The 21,481-nt window shown below is 29.2% G+C and overlaps 3 protein-coding genes across 3 annotated transcripts; 1 reads left to right on the top strand and 2 right to left on the bottom strand.

The window, feature by feature from the left end:
• Positions 1 to 902: 902 nt before the first annotated feature.
• On the top strand, positions 903 to 5,014 carry LOC145764139 (uncharacterized). Its single transcript, XM_082575729.1, has 12 exons — positions 903 to 957; positions 1,221 to 1,310; positions 1,519 to 1,700; positions 1,945 to 2,062; positions 2,157 to 2,286; positions 2,634 to 2,803; positions 2,969 to 3,235; positions 3,462 to 3,735; positions 3,973 to 4,070; positions 4,235 to 4,361; positions 4,465 to 4,623; positions 4,822 to 5,014. Exons 1-12 carry the CDS (start codon positions 903 to 905, stop codon positions 5,012 to 5,014), a joined length of 1,863 nt encoding a protein of 620 aa, XP_082431855.1.
• A 1,506-nt stretch (positions 5,015 to 6,520) lies between these two features.
• LOC145758420 (uncharacterized) lies at positions 6,521 to 11,172 on the bottom strand. The gene is made up of 12 exons (XM_082572510.1): positions 11,034 to 11,172; positions 10,769 to 10,950; positions 10,272 to 10,511; positions 9,995 to 10,158; positions 9,543 to 9,662; positions 9,180 to 9,369; positions 8,816 to 9,048; positions 8,465 to 8,567; positions 8,266 to 8,380; positions 8,082 to 8,200; positions 7,837 to 7,945; positions 6,521 to 7,379 (listed from the first exon to the last, which is right to left on the bottom strand). The coding sequence occupies exons 1-12, from the start codon at positions 11,119 to 11,121 to the stop codon at positions 7,039 to 7,041; spliced, it is 2,004 nt and encodes a 667-aa protein (XP_082428636.1). The 5' UTR covers positions 11,122 to 11,172; the 3' UTR covers positions 6,521 to 7,038.
• Positions 11,173 to 15,184: 4,012 nt separating this feature from the next.
• LOC145757259 (uncharacterized) lies at positions 15,185 to 21,155 on the bottom strand. Its single transcript, XM_082572427.1, has 14 exons — positions 21,018 to 21,155; positions 20,735 to 20,922; positions 19,927 to 20,175; positions 19,564 to 19,724; positions 19,074 to 19,193; positions 18,669 to 18,858; positions 18,277 to 18,509; positions 17,988 to 18,090; positions 17,683 to 17,797; positions 17,481 to 17,599; positions 17,198 to 17,306; positions 15,901 to 16,846; positions 15,608 to 15,730; positions 15,185 to 15,534 (listed from the first exon to the last, which is right to left on the bottom strand). The coding sequence occupies exons 1-14, from the start codon at positions 21,106 to 21,108 to the stop codon at positions 15,342 to 15,344; spliced, it is 2,940 nt and encodes a 979-aa protein (XP_082428553.1). The 5' UTR covers positions 21,109 to 21,155; the 3' UTR covers positions 15,185 to 15,341.
• Positions 21,156 to 21,481: the final 326 nt, after the last annotated feature.

Genomic DNA, 21,481 nt, shown 5'->3' with positions numbered 1-21,481 from the left:
GGTTATTGTTAAAATCATAATTACTTTATTTTTTTAAAGGTGCGATTTTTTAAACAATGCAATCTTTTGTTTTCTTGTGTTTCTTTTTATTCAGTTTTTTGTTTCCTTTTATTCAGTTTAAGTTTTTAAACATTAGATTATATTGTTATTTTAAACTTATTGTTTTAATAATTGTCCTTCGTTTTAATAATTAGTTTTAGAACGTTAGTTAGCCTATTAACAATAATTAAAAATATTTTTTGGGGGGTTTAAATTAAATTATTTGTAAGTAAACGATTTTGATATTTAATTCTTAAAAAAAATAAATTTAAATGTTTGAAATTGTTATTCTGTATAGGTATTGGTTTTAGTAAAATAACATTTAATTTTTTTTAATTTTTTTTAATTTGCTTATTTGTGTATGAACAATGTGGTTTAAGGATTATCTGTTATTTGTTATCATAAAAACAGATTAAAAAGGTGACACTTAATTAAATCACATTTTTAATGACGTCATCTTGAATATATTTTCATTTTAATAAAAATAAACTTATTGTTACAACTAATATTGCAACAGTTTTTATCATTTGATATTGTTAATGTAGCTTCTTTTATGCTATGTTAATTTTATCATTTTTTTTAAATTTTTGTCCACGTTTTACGTGAATTTTAATTGCCGTGTTTCAACAACTTAACATAACACGTATTACGTAATTCCTTTTCAGATTCTGTTATTACGTCATCAATCGGACAACAAACAAACACATCCTAATAATCAAAAGTTGGTTAAATCACCCAGGAAATCGATGACGTCATTTACAGGTAAAAATTTCTATAAAACGAAAATTTTTTTCTCGAATATTACAGTTGAATTAATATTTATTATATATTAAAACAACAATTTCTCTTAATATAGCTAAATCATGTTGGTTTCTACTTTCTTTGTTTTATTGGTGGTTGGATGCAGTGTGAACGCGGGTAAGTTATATTGTTTTTGATGCAAATTTTGTATTTTATAATGCTATTGTAATTGTCTTAGATTTTAATATTTAACTGCTTCGGTTAGTTTAAACTACTATAACAAAAAATTACAATTTTTGGATTTTTAACAAGATTTTTTACATTTTTTTACTTTGTTTAAATTAATAAGGATTTATATTTGTTATAGTCAAAAAGATATAGTAACTGTTAATTTTTCTTGTTTTATACATATTAACATTTTTTTAAAAAAACGTTTTTAGACATTTGTGATAAAGTTTATCAAGCAGCAAATTTAAACAAAATAGAAGGAACAGAAACACCTAGTCCAATAGAAGTCAACATTTGTTTCAGTAAGTCTTCGGTTTATTTTTAAATATTTTTTTACCAATAACATTTTTATTGAGTATTAATATATTTGCATAATATTTTTATTTTGTTTTGTTACTATTAAAAATGTCTAAAAAGGCAATCAATGTTTGATTCAATATTTTAAAATATGAAATCGTTTGTTATATTTATGTTTTTGGTGTTTTATATTTAAACGACATTTGTTTTTAGATCAAATCCAGGACGTGAGCTTTAAATGCAAGTTTGACACCTCAGCCTGTGAGCAAAATTGTAGAATCACTGGATATGAATCTGACGAAATAGGATGCCCAATTAGTTGTAATTGTAAGAGTGACGGATTTTTGGAAGAAGACATTAAATTTGAAGAGCAAGATTTAAATATGATCAGAAGGGTAATTTAAAAATAATGAATTGTAATTTGCTAAAAATATTAAAATGTTTATTAAAATTTATTAAGATAACTGTAATCTTTAAAAAATAAAATAACTTTTATTATATTAAAAAAGCACGGTTAATATTTCAATACTAGTCTATAAAATTTACAACAGACATATTTATACCAACAGAAGTAAATATATAACATATTTATAAACTGTTTTAACAAACACATATATTGATTTTGATTTTTTTTTTTAGAATTATGGTTTTACTCCCACTGATGTGGAGTTCGCAGCATCTGTCGGACTACTAAGATGGGATGGAATAAAGGAAGATGGAAGAATTAAAGTTCCATACGTCATAGATTCCACTATAGGTTAGTCACGTAATTTTTTAACTTAACTTAAATCAAAAAGGATGAATGAATATTTTTCAAATATCTTTTACTTGGAAAACTTTTTTCTTTTTAGGCACCAAAGCACGAACTGCTATTGAGTTAGCAATTAATGATTACTCAAATCTTACTTGTATCGATTTTGTTGAAAATGGGGAAGCTAATTCTAATGATTACTTGGCCTTTGTAGCTAAAGGAGGTTGTTGGTAAGTTTATTAAGTCGCGATTAACCATTATTTTACAAAAAAATTATGTCTTTAAATGTAACTGGCTTTTTTATATTAATCTTTATCCTCGGTGTGAAAAGGTTGACATCATAGCCTAAACATATAGTAACATCAATTACCTGGACCCAGTCTCGAGTTGCCTTTGGCAGTTTTGTATATTATAGAATATAATTTCCCGGTAATTATGAAGCTGAATTAATGTTGGCTCAGCACGAGTTCATACGCTTTACGCTGCAGCACGAGTGCGGTGGGGATCAAACCCACAACTTCATGTACTGTAGAAAAGCATATATCAAGCTTATTCGATATTAAAATGTGCATTACAGGTCTTATGTTGGTAGACGGGGAGGTAGACAAGATATTTCAATCGGATATGGCTGTGAATGGAAGGGAGTTATACAACATGAACTTATGCATGCTCTTGGGTTCTGGCATGAACAATCAAGACCAGATAGAGATGAACACGTGACTGTACAATACGACAACGTCATTGAAGGTTTGTATTTAAAATTACAAGATAACAAAATTATTTATTTCTTTGGAAAAATCACATTCTTAGCACTTGTTAAAGATTAAAAATTGACAAGCTATAGTAAATTAGGAATATACTGTTACGCCTTTATACTTGTAAATTAAGTTTTATTTTATTTTACTTGTATAGGACGGGCTCACAACTTCAACAAACGGACAGCTATCTATTCATTCGAATCTCCGTACGACCTTACTTCTATTATGCACTACGGGGGTTATGTATTCTCGAAAAATCAGCAACCTACCATTATTGAAAAATTCACCGAAAAACCAGTAGTATCACAACGTGCGGGTTTTTCTACAGAAGATGTAAATCAAATTAATGCGATGTATCAGTGCGATATAACTCCTATTACAACAACTACTACTACTACATCAACAGTGGCACCAGTTGTCGGTAATGTTTAATAATTAGCAAGATAATGTTTTAGTGTTCAATAATAAGATTTTTACATGGCTTTTAATGCAATTATTTTGGTGACTTCTTTATGTGGTTTGTGAAGTATTAAAAGATTTCAGCATAAATTTTAAGCTAATTAAACTGATTGGGTCGGGGATTATTTGCATTTGTCTAAGTTAGTCTAAAACTATAAGAAATATTCTAAAAATTAAATGATTTTTAGCTCCAACTTGGTCAGAATGGACCTCGTGGTCCTCTTGTTCAGTAACCTGCTCAGGTGGGTCTCAAACCCGAAAACGAACTTGCCAAACATCAGAGGGCACCGCCGCCAGTGGGTGCTACGGAGTATCAACCGAGACCCAGAAATGTGAAACTCAGGAATGTGTAACAACGACAGCACCAACAACCACAACAACTTCGTCAGTGATTGGTTATTGGTCTAACTGGGGTAATTGGGGATCTTGTTCAAAATCCTGTGGGGATGGGTATCAGTGGAGGTAAAATATTTTAAAAATGATTTTATTTTGAAAATTTCTCTGACAAATTACTTTTTTACACAAATTACTTTATAATTACTTTATATCTCTTTGACAAATTACTTTATATTTGTATGATAAAAACCTTTAACCTCATCTTAATGTGATAAACTCACAAAAATTTTTCTGTTTATTTTTAAAATTGATTTAAATAGATTTTAATTATAAATTAAAGTACATTTCTTAATACCTTTTTAGATATCGAAATTGTGTTGGAGGATCTGCAGGATTGGGAGGTTGCTCTTCCGGATCTTCTTGGTCAGGAAAGCGATGTAACCTAAAAACATGTGTCAAAGGTAAATTAATTTTGTTAAGGATTAAAATTAAAGCTAAAAATAAAAAATTCAATGTATTCGTATGATAACACACTTTTATATACTCTTGGAATTTAACATTTTAAAGCTTAAGTGTTAATTTATCGTTAATTTTTGTTTACAATCTTTCAACGTCTTTGCCGTAGATTCTCTGTTCGTTAACAATAAGTGGACTACAACTTCATGGTCGTGTTCTTATGGAAAATATTTATTCGGAGATTTTAACGGTGATGGAAAAACTGACGTTGTCTGTTTCTACAGTAGTGACTGGATGTAAGTAAAATTATTACAAAATAACATATCCATAAAAGGCTTTAATTAAAGTATTTTGTATTGGTTTACTTTTAACACTAAGTAAAAATATTGTATGTTAAAGACGACTGGCATTGGCCGATGAGTCAGGGACTTTCCCGGAAATCACGTGGTCTGGATACACTTCGTTGTGTAAAGACTTTGGTGAGCAGACAACCATATTAAGCGGCGACTTTAACGGGGACGGAAATGACGATTTACTGTGCCAAGCGCATGCAGATGGGTAAATTTTAAATTTGTGGACAAACTGAGATATGAAATTAAACTAAAGAACTAATTATAAACAAAAAGATCTAGCTTAACTGCATTTTTTTGGTAACTATAACAGCTATATATAAACTTGTGCTGTAATGTTCTTTAGTTTTTAATAAATCTAATTACTTATTGGCAACACTTAGTAACAAAGTTATTTTTCTTTTAGGCAAATTCGTGTTAGTTTTTCATTCAACTCTGAATTCTCCAAAGAAGTCGATTGGTCAGGAAAATATTCAGAATTCTGCCAAGTTGGTGCAGGCAAATTAGAAGCCCATGACATTAACGGGGATGGTTTATGTGATTTAGTTTGTACAACCTCCAAAGGGTTTACTGAAGTGTTGTTAAACACATATGTATAAATTACTTAGGCTTTTCAAGTTTTTTTAATAGTTTGTTAAACGGAAACAGAAATTAAATATGTGTGTGTAATTTATGTGTGATTTACAGTTATAGAATTGTTTTATTATATTAGAATTTTGTGATTTTCTTAAAAAATAAAAGTCGTAATCCATATTTTATTTCTTTATCTTTTTTATTTTCAAAACATAAATATCAATTACTAATGCGCTTGAATAATTTCAAATCAAAATAATAGTTACATCCGGGTACTCAAGTATATTTGTAACAATTTGCGATTTGTTTATTTCAATCCGCCACACTCTAACTTTTCGCTTTTAAGAGAACCCGTTACCAAAGCCCTAACTTAGGCTTTTACGAAGGACCACAAATAGTTTTATTTTAGGCTTAACCTAGGCTTAAGATTTAGATGTTTAACTTACAGTTGGAGTAAGTTTAAATGGGAGGCCTCCCAGCAACATTGGGAGGCCAACCGCTTCTCCGTACGTGGATATTCATTGGTTTTATAAGCGCGTCTGATCAGCTTGTAGTGCCTTTAGGCCGATAGCTTAGATCGAGTGTTCGCTTAATTTTGGATATCGGATCACCTACGCTATGGCAGCAACTGTTTTCTCCTAAATTTTGTCACAGTTTTAGCGCTTTAGTCCGCCGTAGCCTTAAGGTCGCTCGCCAAGTTTTTAGGTAGATGTTTTTGCGTTTGTAGTGTGTAGAGCTTGGTTAGTTTGTTATAGACTAAAGTAGAGGTGGTTAGTTATAGCTTGGTTTGTCTGTGAAATAGCAAGTTATTTATAGAATTCGTTTTTTGAAGACTAAATAGAGCTAGTTGGTTATAGAGCTTCATTTATTGCAGTTTTTACTAGATGATATTTTTGTTAGGTTTGTTTTTTCTTTTTTAGAATGTAACGTTAGATATCTATTATATTTAAAGTTTGTGCAATTAATAGTTTTGTATAATTTGTTTTCTATTTTTGAACCTGAATCTTGTATATTTAGTAAAAAGCGTCTGCTTTGTATAACAATGTAATATTATAAGTATATCGTGTGCATTAGGCAGCTAATTATGTAACAAACCATTTAAGATAACCTTAGACATTTTTATTTAATAAGTAAGCTGTTTTTTTTCCAATAGTATAAAATGTTGTACCAAATAAAAACCTGTATTAGTCTAGTTGTGTGTATATATAAGTTAGTCGTTAAAGTGAGTTATTTAAGTATGTATTTTAAGTTGTTAAACATTAGCACAGTTCATATATTTAAAGTATTGGTAGGGGTCAAATGTTTATTAATTACTTTACTTGAAGTCTAAGCAAGTTTTTAAAATTCACATAATATATATACCTTTAAAGATCATTTTAATTAGCACATCATTAATATGTCAAAAATTAAAAAAAAATTAGTTAACTGCCTAAAAAGAGATGTTATGCCCATAGGAATACCGACTATATACACTTTCGAGATACCAGATATATATATTTTTTTTAAAGTTTTTATTAATGTTAGTTGGGTTTGGTTATGCAAGTGATAAAGAACTTCTATAAAAAGCAATCTAAGTAAATTATATTAAAAACTGCGTTCATTTAAACACAACACCATATTAATACGAAAATATAAATAAACGATAAAAATTGCACTACTTGACGCAAAGTAAAAAAATAAGTAAGTTGTTTGTGTTATTTAAACAAATAAATATAGGAAAGAAAGGATTGAAATATGTTTACTTTACCGTTCTCCAAAAATATGGTGCTTTAAAATATAACAATGGAAATTATTAGTGAAGATTATAAGTAACTTGCGGAACTGTAAAGTAAACATTTATTTGAATAAAGGCAGCTTTATATACTATGCATTATATTAAATCATAGTGTTATTTAAAGGTTTTTTGTAGGGTTTATTTTCGATCTTACCATTAATTTTCACCCATTTATTGTGACGCCATATGTTTCTCTATGACGTACCCTTGTACCCATAATTTTTTATGTTTGTTTCAAATGTTAATTCCTTAAATTTTAAGCTTAATTTTACAAGTCTAGAGCAATACATGAAAATTTAACAAGCACATTAAAAAGGGTAATACTAATGTTCGTAAGTTTATAGTCGCTGTAGAGAAACTTGCTATAATAGCGATAGAAGTTTCTGTAGTTGTTGTAGAAATTGTTGTTGTTGTTGTTGTTGTTGTTAAGGTTGTGGTTGTAGGAGATAAAGTAGTAGTTACCAATTGTGAAGTAGTTGTCGTAGTCTCACATATTTCAAGTCGATGTTGTGTGTTGAAAATTCCCTCTGTCGAGTTGGACAAATTACAACCGAACAAACTAGATCGAGATGCTTCGTTGCATTCGCTCGGTGCTGGGCATTGGTCAATTGTTATTTCTAAAAATTATGTAAAACTGGTTATATGGTAACTTTTGCTTAAAACTGTTTTTTTTTATGACGTTGCATTCGCATAACAGCTCATAAGAGCAAATTAAAAATTTTAATATTTTCAAAAATTTGGGGTGTAAATTATAGGTTATGGTGTGCAATATTATAATATGCTTTTTAAGTTAAAATTCACGTTTAAAAAATGGTACTAAATACTGACGGTACTCTAATATATTTATTTACGTGGTTACATTTTACGTTATTTAATAAATTAAAGTAAAAATAAAAATGTTATTAAAAAATCACGCAAAAATAAAAGATGGTGGTGCACAATATTTCGTGTTACGCTATAATTATGTACAGCGGTTATAAAGTTGACCTTTTATTTGAACTAAATTTACTAAACGATAAAAGAAACAAACAATTTTTTAGAGTTTTTTTTAATTAATTAAAAATAATATTTTACCTGTGTTATAAGACACAATGTAATACAAGTTTGCTCCTTGATCTAACTTGTACAAAGTTGAACTTCCAATTTCAGCCAAGGTTTCGTTATGTAACGCTATAAAACGAACCTAAAGGGTAAACAATGCTTTTAAACGTCTTATTTTGCTATCTTAATAAAAACAAGTATTAACATTTTTTATTTTTTTTAGGCAAAGTCATTACACCTTGCTTAATACTATTTATTTATTTTAATGCCAAGTTTACCGTTATATTTGATAATGGAGGCAGAGTAATACTTGTTCCGTATTGACCAACTTGCTGAAATTCAGTAAGATGCGAACTAGTTTCATTTTCGTCCAATGTAATGCAATTCGTTTTAGTTACTGTAAACAAAATGTCTATTAATTGCTACAATAAATATACTGTATGTTTAAAGTGTTCCAATTACCATTAAAACCGATATATTGAATTTGGCACGAGTTTCCACTTGCATCAAATAACTCAGAACCTCCACCATTATAAGTGTAAGCAATCGGTCCAGTATACTCGTTGTAACTTTGGATCTATATATAGGTAAATTTAAACAATGTTTAGCCTATGTTTTATTTTATTACCGGAGATTAAGTTAATAAAATTTAAAAACTGACTTGGAATGGAAAACTTGTCATAAACAAATTGCTCCAACTATTCGAGCTTGGATTTAACAAAATCCATTCGTTCACATTGTATGGAGTTGCAGAATATCTTGATCTAGAAATATTATTAAAATATGTTTAAAATGTGTGATCATAAATTTGAGTGTCTGGTCAAAAAACTTGAAGTTCAAGCCAAACTAAGGATACACTATTTGCTCTGAACTAGTCCGAAAATTTTGAACCAGGCTATTTGTTTTCTTTTTTTTTTAATAAAAATGAGAAATATTACTATTCCAAAGTTATGTGGAAAAATTAATTATGTTTTCGGTGTATTTTAGGTTTTTTTAATGAAGTTATTCTTACGTGAAAAATGTGTTTAGTTTTCTTCTGTTGATTAAACCCGAAGGTAAAATCTCGAGTTCGTATCTTTTAATCTCCTCATCACTGACGTCACTCAAATTCCAGTAATCCCTGGTTATATTAAACTCGGGAAGAATTTCGTTCACCGTCGGACCAGAAACGTTAAAATACAATAACGTTCCGTAGTAGATATTAATTTTATCCAAATCTTTGTTGGAAATTGGTATTGAGGCTACCTGTGTTTGTAGTTTTGGGTTTAATATTGTATAAAAACGGTTAATTTTGTTATTATGCATTGTAAAGGTGCTTTTTAGCTTAAACCAATAAATGTAAGTAAAAAAATAATTATTTTTTTTTATTTGCTTACTTCATATAATCCTGCTTGCTGACAAATTATTATCCAATCAGCGGTCGAGCTTGGCAGTATACAAGTTCGGTTAAAAACTTGTTGTTTTGGTGAGGTGAAGTAGTAACCGTCGATGGCAATTTCTTTAACTAAACAACCATCCCCTATTAAACTTAGAAATAATGTGTCTGTAGAGCCTGCGTTAGCTAATCTAGAATAAAAAAAATGATTAAAAAATAATTAGGCAGAAAGGTGTAGTGTATATACTGTAGGTTCTGTAAGCAAAATGTGATTTTCAACTTAAAATAGATATTAAAAAATGGCAATATATACAAAAAAGTTTTATTTGAATTACCTTTTTTAAAATTATTTAAAAATACTTACCTTATCCTCCTTAGATGCCCAGTTTCGAAATATACAATTGGTTGGATTTTCCCATTGACTGTGTAAAAATTTACTCCATGAGTAGAATTTTGTACACATGACACCAGGCTTTCTGGAAGGCTGCAAACAAAGGAATTAGTATCACTTGACACATAGTAAATTGATGACATATTGTTTCGACACTTCGTTGACGTAGGCTACTTGAAATACAATTAAATTCAAGAACTTCCAGATTACACTTTTAGTTGTAATAACCTTTTTATTTTACATCAGATTTATACCTAAATTATTCTGATTTTTTTTAAATTATGTTGATTTTATAGTTAAAGGATTTTACTATAAAAAGTATTTTGTTAAGTGTGATGATGCAATTCCTAAACTTTAGTTTATTAACAGTACATTTAAGATTTTTGTTATTTTTAAAATATATAGTAATTAACCTACTTACTTACCTAAACGTGTTATCACCAACGCCTTTCTGCAATTTCACGAAGTTAAAATATTTTCGCGAATATTGCATCGTTGATTGAAATAAAAGTTGAATATCTGAGATGTTTGACAGAAATGTGTTAGGATTATCTTCCAGAATAAACATACCTGCCATCCCAGAATCAACCTATCACAAAAAGTTAGGTTTTTGTCAAGGCTATTTTGTATTTTAGGTAGGTCACATTTTATACAAAAAACAATTTAAATATCTGAAAAGAGTGTTTTGTATTTTCTACAGACCTGAAATGCGGAAAACCCGGGCATTGCTGCCCGATATAGAAAGGTTCCCCCAACTCTTAGATCCGGATGGGTAAAGGTTCGATAGCTGATCAAGGTACTCTCTTGTGGTCTAATGACATTGTCATAAGAAATATCTGAAGCAACAGTGGGGCCTTCAACTATTCTAACTCCAGGAAAAGAAATTATTGTGGAGTTAATTGGTACTCCATTTGATGATTTAACATCTTGTAGGTTATTGGTCTGAAATAAATTTTTATTTTAGTGAAGTAATTAATTATGATTTAACTAAAAAAGTTAAATGCGTCGTTATAAAGTAATTTTAGTTTTTACCATTACCCATACTATCTGTAGCTATATATTATTGAAAGTGTATTTTTAAATTAGCTGCTTCTTATATGCCTTTTGACTTTACTAGAATTTAGCATAAACTGAAATGTTTTAACGTATGCTATGGCCCTTTAGTGTAATATAAGTTAAAACACTGTTTTTGTACTTACCACGTTTAGACAGATTAAATGTCCAGGTTGTACTCGTATTGTAGGGCCAGCTAACTTGTCCCCAAACACTCTTCTCGTTATGTTAAACCATGTTAGTTTAATAACATTAACATGAATAGAACGGTATGCGTCGTCACAAGAAAATTCGGTTCCGGTAATTTGAGGCAAAATGTCGATGTTTTCTGCAGTCAGATTGGCAGATTAATAAAAAGAATAGTCGTATGCTAAATTTGTCTGTATCATAAGTTTATGTTGATTTACATACCTTTAAAATTAATTTTTTCGTTGCATATGATTTTACTAGCTTTTCCCGCACTGAATATCACCAATAAAACTAAGCTAATTACTGACATTATTTGGGCGTATTATTGTAATTACTTATTAGCACTTATAGTCGTGAACAACCTCCTAATACAAATGAGCTTGTTTTTTGCTGGCCAAAGTATTATAATACCAGCGTTGTTATAAACGCAAACAAAACACAAACATAGGATTTTGTTTCATAACAAGATTAACTTTAAATACACTTAGATATACAATCTTTTGTATGTCATATAATACTGTACATCGAAACGTTCCCGTTGTGCAACTTTATACTACAGAAATTAATGTTTCACATGGTTGTTGGTGTTGGTGGACAATACGTGGTGACATATGTCAAAATTTTTACAAAATGTTAGGTTAAAACTATTTTTCGTTACATTACATTTTTAAAACAACTTATAGATTTTTGCCATTTAGTCTTGTGTTTATAAAAAGTATCTGTGTATTCTACTTTATCAAATTAAATTTATATTAAATGCGTTGGTTATACAAAAAAAATTTTTTGAGTAAATTTCGATAATTCAAAATAAACTAAAAAAAATTTTTACAATATTTAAAAAAAAAAATTGGTTTCCTTTTGAAAGAAAGACAGTACAAATTAATTTTGGCCAATTCCTAAAGGGTATTTTAATTCAAAAAACGTTTAATTTTAAAGGTTACAGCCTTTCTATAGAAAACACTAATCGTGTTTATATAATATTGCGTTTAAGTAATTTTTAATTTTTGATATAGATTTTTACTCTAGGCATTGCTTGTTAAAAAAAGGTTTTTGGCCTACAAACAAAAGTTAAGTATAATAATAATATTAACTTAAAGCAATATTTTATCCATCAAATTACGTTTTGCATAATGGGTTAAAAATTATTACTAATTTTTTTTTTGGTTTGTAATAATGATGCCTGTGAAAAAAAAACATGTGAAAAAATCTCAAAAGCTCAGCTATATCCAGTACTTAAAGCAATGTAATTTAAAACCTATTTTGCATGGCTTAATATTTAAATATTTATATTTAAAATGGACCTTGTTTATGGTTTTAGTAGTTAAATCAACTTGTGTCAATTTGTTAATTTTTTTTCTAACTTACTGAGTTGCCAAAATAATTAACAACACCATGAAAAATGTAACCAAATGGTGGCGGTATTGAGAGCAATTTTTGGGTATATAACGCCTTGGACACACCTGTTTACTTGATGAGTCTATCGGTAACAATCTGTCACACATCAGTAAACGACAGACATAATAGTGTAGTAGCCTTTGTTTCGCGATTTCGACGCGATGTTGAGCTTTGTGAGGCGTATCCACCATGAACTACAACAATTGTAATGATTACAATGTAAAGCGTTATGTAAACAAAATTATTTTTTGTAAGTTACAAAGATTTGTGTATATTGGTGATCCGCCGTTGTTTTTGAACAAAATCGACTTGTAGTCTTTAATTTTATTTTCGATTAGCTTCACAGTCTGCCAACGTTAAAAACCTTTGACCACGATTTGACAAAGTGACCGAAAAAGTCAGTAACTTAACGATGAATAAATTACTGAAAATACTGACATTGTACATAGAATACTTTTTAACATGTTTAATATAAGGGCATTTTTTGAAGCACAAAAGTTGCAAAACCAATTAAGCAACGTGGTATATTTTATGAACGCCAACATTTACACCTTCCTAGTGTCAATCTTTTGCTTGGCTATTTTACCATTCTTCCTACAACGAAGAAGATGTTTACTATCGTAGCTTTTTTTTGCGATGTAATTATTTGTCACCTGACAAGCCTTTTTTATTGCATGAGGATATGTTTTTTTATCTACTGCAAACAAGGAACAAAAAGAGCAAAACAAAACTTAGTGCAAACAATTTGCGCGGTTTGTTTACATTCTTTTTTGAGTGTATATATATGATATATATGTATGTTTTTGCTTTTAATTGGAAACTTAAGCTACAGTTACGGAATAAAAATATAAATTGACTTAAATTCTTATTTTTAAAGTTGTTAAAAATTAGTAGTTAGAAAAAAAGTTGCAATAAAGATAAGTTTTGTGTCAACTCGATAAATATTAGTATCGTTATTTATCCGTAACTGCCGGTCTTAATGGTGTGTAGTGTTGTTGCAAATTAAACCCGAAAACTTTTGGTTTGCAATCTTATGTACTATTACCGGTTTATTGGTTTTTAGTATTTATTTTTGTCGCATATCTGGTAAACCGAAAATTAAAAACAGAAAATTTCCAGTATGCCGGTATACTGTTAATTTTTCTGTTTGACTTTAAGGTAATGGGTATTCTGTATTTTTATCAGAGATAAGGTACTGTTGGAACTTACTATTTGAGCTATCGACTCAAGGGCGAATAGTGTTTTCTTTTTAACCTATAATTTTGATGCAAGAAGAACACATTTAAACAAGGTAAGTTAAATGCTCATGGTTTGTTGATATTTTTTTTTACTATTTGTAACCGTTAAATATATTGTTATATTTTATGCAGATATAGATTTATATTTAAAACAACCTGCTAATCATGAGTGCAAATCTGAATCAACAGCACGGTAATTTTAGTTTACCCTTTTTGTAATTTGTTATTACAATTCGTTTGTAATTAAATAAAACTGTTGTTTTATTAAACTTTAAAAGAAATCGACGTTCAACAACATAAGTTAAACAGAGAGATTTTCGTCCACCCTCTCCGAGTGTTCAACGACCAACCAGTAGGAACGTTTCCATACCCAAGTAATAACCAACTTTTGTTATTATTCTTTTTAACTTTAAATAATATATATACATTTAATAACATTATGTAATACAGATCGCTATGTTTGGCGTTTCAATCAAGCAAACGAAAATTGGGAATGGGTACTAATTGAAGCAACAAGATGACGATTTTTTTACATGACCAAACGACTAAAAATTTTTCTTTTAATTGTTGCTTAAAAGTTAGATAGCGTTTTTATAAATATAGTTGGCAAATTTTTATGTTTTTTTTACTATAAAATTTTAAAATTTTGTATTCGGTATGAATAGCATGTAATGTATATAGAACAAACAAGCTTTTATGAGTAAAATATCAAGAACCGGTCTGACAGCCAGCTTTTGGGTCCACTATAATTTTATAATTATGCATAACATGTGTATACTACAGTATATGTGCAATTAAAAAATAATTGTAACAACTTTATTTATGATTTATTATTCTTTCTGATTTCAAAATTTTTTTAATAATAATACGCATGAACAAACACAAATCAAAACAATAATTACATCCGGGCATTTGTGTTAGTGCAACCATTTAGAACAGCACGTGTTTTTTAAGAAAGTTTAAAAGGATTCCAAATCAAGAAATAAATGAGTTAAACTGTACCGATAATTAAACAGACTTTTGTGAATGAATAATCTTGGTTATGCTAAAAATGCATACAATTATGTTAAAATAATGAAATTAAAGTTTTGGTGTTTGTGATTGTAGCTGTTATTCATTTGATTCAAAGAATCAAATCACAATTTGCTTAAAAAATATTTTAAAAGTTAAAGGTACGTTAGCAATTCACTTATAATTTTGTAACTGTTTCTTTGCAATTTTCAAAGTTTAAAATTTGAATTTGAATGTGATGATATAAGACAGGTTGAGTTTCTAGTATTTTTAAAAGGCTATTAATCATTAAATATATACTAATAAACAGTCAGCGCTGTGTTGTTAGAACACTTTGGATTGATTTTTAAGCGTTTATAATGCAGTGCCCTTAAGTAAGAACGGCACTAACGCTAAAAACGGTACTAACTTCTGTAAAACAAAAACCTATTTGCAGATTGCTTTTCGAAAAATTGTAATTACTAGTACCTTAAGCTATACAAAATCTTTAACTTATTTTTTTATAAATTGGCTGTACTTAAAATTTTAAAAACACGTTTAAAAACCTTTTTAAACGCGATTTGACGAACTTTAGTAGGACGTAACAATGGTAAAAACGACGTTTCGACATACGCTTTGGCAGTGTTTTTTACGCGCTTTAAAACTGCAATAGTTTATTTTTTTAATTAAAAAGATGAATTTGGAATTCAAGAAACAAGTTTATCAAATAAAAAACATTTACTTGATTTATATTTATTGCTTTGTCATTATAAAAAAGTACTTTACTGAATCAGGTTACTGCCACAAAAATTAAAAAGAACAATAATAATTGCACCATCTTATGCAAGTAAAGAGGGTAAATTAAAGACTGCCTAATAAAATATGCATATTATTTATGTTTTTATTATCATGTTGGAATTTTATTTAAATTTGTGAACCCTATTTCAGTTTTGTCTTTTCCATGAACTGTCACCCCATTGGTGTAAATGCGTGGCATAGTGACGTCATCTTTCTCAATGACGTAAATATTTTTATTTGACGTTGCCACGTTTGTTTTTGATGTTAGTTCTTTAAAAGATTCCGGAGGTAATTCTACAGGTCTAAAAAGAACAAAAATAGATTTAGTGCTTTTTTGTGATTTAATTGTTTTTTGGGTATAGAAATATGACTTACTTTTTATGTAATGTAAATGTAGATTTGGTTTTGCATAACTTCACGAAACATAAATAAGCTAAACCAACTGATAAAAATATTAATGTCGGGATTGTAATTGCAAGTACTATCTTCAAAACTTCACTAAATAAAACATACCATGTTAATACATTTATAAAAACGTAAATATTATACACAAATTAACAAAAAAAAATCAACAACCAAATGTACCAAAAACCTACTTGTGGTTTAAACTAATTCAAAAAATTATTAATTTTTTTTTATAATTTTTTACTTTAAGTTGAAATACTTACGGGTTAATTTTTATGTGACCTTCTGTTGTAAATATACTTGGCAAGAATGTGGTATTCAACTCTAATTTTGTTGATGTAGTTACAATAGTTAAATTAGGCTTAGTAAAGAACATAGTTAAAACGCGAGTCGTTGTTTTTGGTATCTCTGTCGTTGTGTTGCTACTATCAGTTGTATAGTCTAACGTAGACGTCGTATTGTTTATAATTTCAGTGTAAGTGTTCGTTGATTTTAAAGTTAAACTACTATTACCATTTAAAGCTGTGGCAGTGGTTTTCATATCTACTGTTGCAGTTGATGAGGTTGTGTTAAAATTTTCGTATTTTATAGTTACTGAATAATTGTAAGTTGTATTTATGTGTAAGTATGTTAAAGAAGTTGTTGCGTCATTTAAATTTGTTGCAGTTGAAGTTGATTGTGTTGTAGATTTTGAAATATGTGTTGACATTCCTAAAGTATTTGACTGAACAGTTGATAAATTTGAAGTCGCAGTAGATAACGTAGCTGAACTTGTAGTATCCTGTGATGTATAACTAGTTATATTGTCTGCTGTATAAATTAAAGTAGCTGTTGTTGTTGGATTTTTTGTTGTTGTTAAGGTTGTAGTTGTAGTAGGTAAAGTCGTAGTTCCTGATGGTAAATTAGTCATCGTCGTATCTAAATTTAAATTAGTTATCGTCGTTTCCAAATTTGAATTAGTCATCGTCGTTTCTAAATTTGAGTTAGTCATTGTCGTTTCTAAATTTGAGTTTGTCATCGTAGTTTCTGAATTTGAATTAGTCGTAGTAGTTTCTGATTTTGTATAAGTTGTCGTAGTCTCACATATTTCAAGTCGATGTTGTGTGTTAAAAATTCCTTCCGTCGAGTTGGACAAATTACAACCAAACAAACTAGATCGAGATGCTTCGTTGCATTCGCTCGGTGCTGGGCATTGGTCAATTGTGATTTCTATAAATATTATTTTAAACAGGTTATCACTTTTTACCTAAAAATTCTGGCCTTACGTTACATTATTTACATTAAGTATCAGTATTATCAAAAAAAACTTATAAAAATGATTGGTAGTGATGGGCAATATTTCGTGTGTTTGACCATTTTATGATCAGTTTTTTTTTAAATTGGTTACTTTACAAAAAAATTGCAGTTCTAATGAGAACATTTATCATATTTACATGGTTTATCTAAATGTTAATAACCAAAACATGGAAATATAATTAATATTCTTAAAAATAATATAAAAATCAACTTGTGGTGAGTTATTATTTTTTGTGTTGTGTGTTAAGCATTGATAAAGTTTACCTGTACTATCAGACACAATGTAATACAAGTTCGCTCCTTGATCTAACTTATATAAAGTTGAACTTCCAACTTCAGCTAAAAGACCAGGTTGTAAAGATATAAAACGAATCTAAAAAATAGAAATAAAGCTTTTTTTAATTTAATTTTTTATTTAATGTAAATTGTTTAGTTAAAAACGAATCAATATGTCAACTTGTTAGGGCTTTTATAACATTACTGACCCAAGTAAAGTATTTACATCACTTAATTAAATACTGTTAGTAAACTTAATTGCTAATTTTACCGTTATATTTGATAAGGAAGGCAAAGTAATACTTGTTCCGTATTGACCAACTTGCTGAAATTCAGTAAGATGCGACATAGTTTCATTTTCGTTTAATGTAAAGCAATTTGACTGAGTTACTAAAAAAATTGAATCAATTATTTTTTCTGTTGGATTATTAAATTTCTTCATAAAAAAACGGTTTAAAAATTTTTCTGTTTACCATTAAAACCGATATATTGAATTTGGCACGAGTTTCCACTCGAATCAAATAACTCAGAACTTCCATCATTATAAGTGTAAGCAATTGGTCCAGTATACTCGTTGTAACTTTGGATCTATATGTAGGTAAAAGTTAACAATAACTTAAAGGTTAAAGCGTACTTTATTTTTAGGAATTATTGATAAAATATAAATAATGTCTTTAAACGAGAGATATCTAAAGTTGTATAAGTACACTACTACACATTCCTATCAATATTTGCCGTTTATTTTCAAAATCGATTTTATTTTAATTTAAAAACTGACTTGAAATGGAAAACTTGTCATAAACAAATTGCTCCAACTATCCGAGCTTGGATTTAGCAAATTCCATTCGTTTACACTGTACGGGGTTGTAGCATATCTTGGCCTAAAAATATAAATAAAAGTATTTTTACTTGTAGTAGCAGGCTGAAATTTATAGATTATATTTAAATAAATGCCACACTGTTTAAGCCCGGCCTTGCATATAGCTTAAGCACGCCTTAATTAAACAGCATATGCCGATAAAAATATAAAGTTTGTTTATAGGCTTTATAAATTAAGAAAATCTTACGTGAAAGTTGTGTTTAGTTTTTTTCTGTTGATTAAACCCGAAGGTAAAATTTCGAGTTCGTATCTATTAATTTCCGCATCACCGACGTTACTCAAATCCGGGTAATCCCCGGTTATATTAAATTCTGGCAAACTGGCATTTACCGTTGAACCAGTAACGTTTAAATATAATAAGACCCCGTCGTAGATATTAATTTTATTTATATCGTCGTTGGAAATTGGTGTCGAGACAACCTGTGATTGTAATTTTATTATGTTATAAATTTAAAGTTGAAGTATTGATTTTTTATATGTAGACTAGCTGCTTTACCAAGCCTTTAACCTTTAACAATAATTGTATACTGAGTTTGTTAAAAACTACGTATAGAGTTGCAAGATAACTAAAATACATACCTCATATAATCCAGCGTGTTGACAAATTATTATCCAATCAGCGGTCGAGCCTGGCAGTATACGAGTTCGGTTAAAAACTTGTCGTTTTGGTGAGGAGAAGTAGTAACCGTCGATGGCAATTTCTTCAACTAAACAACCATCCCCTATTAAACTTAAAAGTAAAGTGTCTGTAGAGCCCGCGTTAGCTAATCTAAAATAAAAAGAAAGGGTTTTTAAAGAAAACTAGGTAAAAAATGATATATATACTGTAATACTTTTAGATGTAATTTTTAACTAAATGATATATATACTGTAATACTTTTAGATGTAATTTTCAACTAAAAATGAATTACAAGAAATAGTGTTTTAAAAAAAAACGGTAGAACGTTGTTAACTACTTTTTTAAATATATATTGAAATACTTACCTTACTCTTCTTAGTTGCCCAGTTTTTAAATAAACTGTTGGTTGGATTTTTCCATTGACTGTGAGATAGTTTACTCCATGAATGGAATTTTGTAAACACGAGTTCAGGCTTTCAGAAAGGCTGCAAACAATAGACTTAGTATAACTTAAAACAGAGTAAATCGATGACCTAATGTTTCATACACTTTAATTGACGTAGGTTACTTTTAGTGCAGTGCTACATGTAAATATTCCTAATAAAAACAATATAGCAGATTACACTTTCTAGTTTTAAATGTTGTAATATTAAGTTGTTATGCTGATCTAGCCGTTGTTTATTATGTTACAATGTTAAGGACGCCGCGATACGATTACATGACTAAGGTTTCACAATAAAAAATGAAATAATGAAATAGCCAGTAGTTTTTAACTCTGAATTTCTGACCGCGTATATTTCGTTTTTTTTAATCTATTTGCTCATGTATATTATTGTAATAAATCTATAAACTTACCGAAATGTGTCTCCAACGCTTTCCTGTAATTTCACAAAATTAAAGTATTCTCTCGAATATTGCATCGTCGATTGAAACAAAAGTTGAATATCTGAGATGTTAGACAGAAATATGTTTGGATTATCTTCTAGAATAAACATACCCGCCATTCCAGAATCAACCTTATACAAAATAATTCATGTTTTAGACATTTATGTATTTTTAACTTAATTTATAAAAAAAAAACATTGTAATTCACTGTACCCAAAATTTAAAGCCATTTAAAACGTTTATGTCTATGTTATTATGTATACAATTTAAAGTTAGAAATTATACAGAAAACATTATTTTTACTTTAAAAATTTTTTTCAATTTTCTACAGACCTGAAATGCGGAAAACCCCGGCATTGCTGCCCGATATAGAAACGAGCCCCCAACTCTTAGATCCGGATGGGTGAAGGTTCGATACCTGATCAAGGTACTTTCCTCGGGTTTAATGACAATGTCAAAAGAAACATTTGACCCGCTTGAAGTGATGGTGGGGCCTTCAGCTATTCTTACCCCAGGAAAAGAGATTATTGTTGAGTTAATTGGTGACCCATTCGAAGATTCAATATCTTGTAAGTTATTTGTCTAAAATATTTTATTTATTTTAATAATTTTTTTTTTGTATATATCTTTACCCTCAATGTGGGAAAGTCGAATGCGCGACTTAAACATAGAGTAACATCAGTTTCTCCGACCCAGTCTCGAGTTGCCTGTGGCAGTTTGGGATATTATAGATTATATTTTGCCCGATAATTATGCTGCTGATTAAAGGCTGGCTCGGCTGGAGTTCGTTCCGTTTATAGCGCCTTACTCAAGGGCGCTACAGCATGAGATCAGTGGGGTTTGAACCCACGACCTCATTTAAAAGTTATGGCAACCTTACTGCCATTTAAAGCAGTTTATGCTAATAACATTTATATAACTAGACGTATATTTTCAAATAGGAAATTAAAATATAAACAATTACTTATAAACAAATCAATATTAAAAGATTATTCACTGTTTTCTTAATCAAAACACTGTATATTTACGTAGGAGTTCAATTGGTCACTCTATACGTGTATTATAACATGAGTTATATTGTTATTGTTACAGCCTAGATCAGCTTATGTTATATAAATTAAAACACTGTATATATTCTTACCACGTTTAGACAGATTAAATGCCCAGATTGTACGCGTATTGTAGGCCCAGCTAACTTGTCCCCAAACACTCTTCTCGTTATGTTAAACCATGGTAGTTTAATGACATTGACTTGAAGATTAAAGTACGAATTTTCACAAGAAATTTCAGTTCCAGTAATTCGAATTTGAGGTAAATCTTTGATATCTTCTGCAGTCAGATCAGTAGAATATTAATAAGTATATTTTATTATTTATTTTGCTATATTTTTAGCTGTTTTATTAGATGAATGCTAGTTTACATACCTTTAAGGTTAATTGTTTTGTTACATATAACATTCTCCCCCTTTCCCACATGGGACAATACTAATATAACTAAGCTAATTATTGATATCATTTGTACATATTATAAGAACATTTATTAGGACTTAGTCGTGAACAACATCTATACAAATGAGCTTGTTTTTTTCGCTGGGCGAAGTTATACAATGCCATTGTTATTATGATCACAAACAGTACCATAGACATAGGGCTTCGTTACAGTGAGAAAATAACTTTGAACACTTTTAGATATGTAGTGTTTTGCATGTAAGGAATACTGTAAATCCGAACGACCACGTTTTTAACTTAGAATTCACTTTTTTCTCATGGACTTTGGTTTTGATGATAAAAAAACGTGGTTACGTTTGTCTAGATTTTTTTGGCAAACTGCTAAAGTGCGTCAATAAAAATAAATGAGGTAATGCCTTTAAATTAACCAATATATAAGT

This window comes from Corella eumyota, chromosome 1 (genome assembly GCF_963082875.1).
Source record: "Corella eumyota chromosome 1, kaCorEumy4.1, whole genome shotgun sequence".
NCBI classification, from domain to species: Eukaryota; Metazoa; Chordata; class Ascidiacea; order Phlebobranchia; family Corellidae; genus Corella; species Corella eumyota.
The sequence above is the reverse complement of the archived record's forward strand: the minus strand, read 5'-3'. Positions and strand labels throughout refer to the sequence as shown.

What these genes read in the sequence shown, in the direction of transcription:
- LOC145764139 (XM_082575729.1), top strand. Translation starts at nt 903, where the DNA reads ATGTTGGTTTCTACTTTCTTTGTTTTATTGGTGGTTGGATGCAGTGTG. An exon ending in AACAGTGGCACCAGTTGTCG is followed by an intron (nt 3,236 to 3,461) that starts GTAATGTTTAAT and finishes AATGATTTTTAG; the next exon opens with CTCCAACTTGGTCAGAATGG. An exon ending in TTCTACAGTAGTGACTGGAT is followed by an intron (nt 4,362 to 4,464) that starts GTAAGTAAAATT and finishes TGTATGTTAAAG; the next exon opens with ACGACTGGCATTGGCCGATG.
- LOC145758420 (XM_082572510.1), bottom strand. Translation starts at nt 11,121, where the DNA reads ATGTCAGTAATTAGCTTAGTTTTATTGGTGATATTCAGTGCGGGAAAA. An exon ending in AGCAAGCAGGATTATATGAA is followed by an intron (nt 9,049 to 9,179) that starts GTAAGCAAATAA and finishes CTACAAACACAG; the next exon opens with GTAGCCTCAATACCAATTTC. An exon ending in TCAATATATCGGTTTTAATG is followed by an intron (nt 8,201 to 8,265) that starts GTAATTGGAACA and finishes TTTTGTTTACAG; the next exon opens with TAACTAAAACGAATTGCATT.
- LOC145757259 (XM_082572427.1), bottom strand. Translation starts at nt 21,108, where the DNA reads ATGATATCAATAATTAGCTTAGTTATATTAGTATTGTCCCATGTGGGA. An exon ending in ATTTAATCTGTCTAAACGTG is followed by an intron (nt 20,176 to 20,734) that starts GTAAGAATATAT and finishes AAAATATTTTAG; the next exon opens with ACAAATAACTTACAAGATAT. An exon ending in CGGGGTTTTCCGCATTTCAG is followed by an intron (nt 19,725 to 19,926) that starts GTCTGTAGAAAA and finishes ATTTTGTATAAG; the next exon opens with GTTGATTCTGGAATGGCGGG.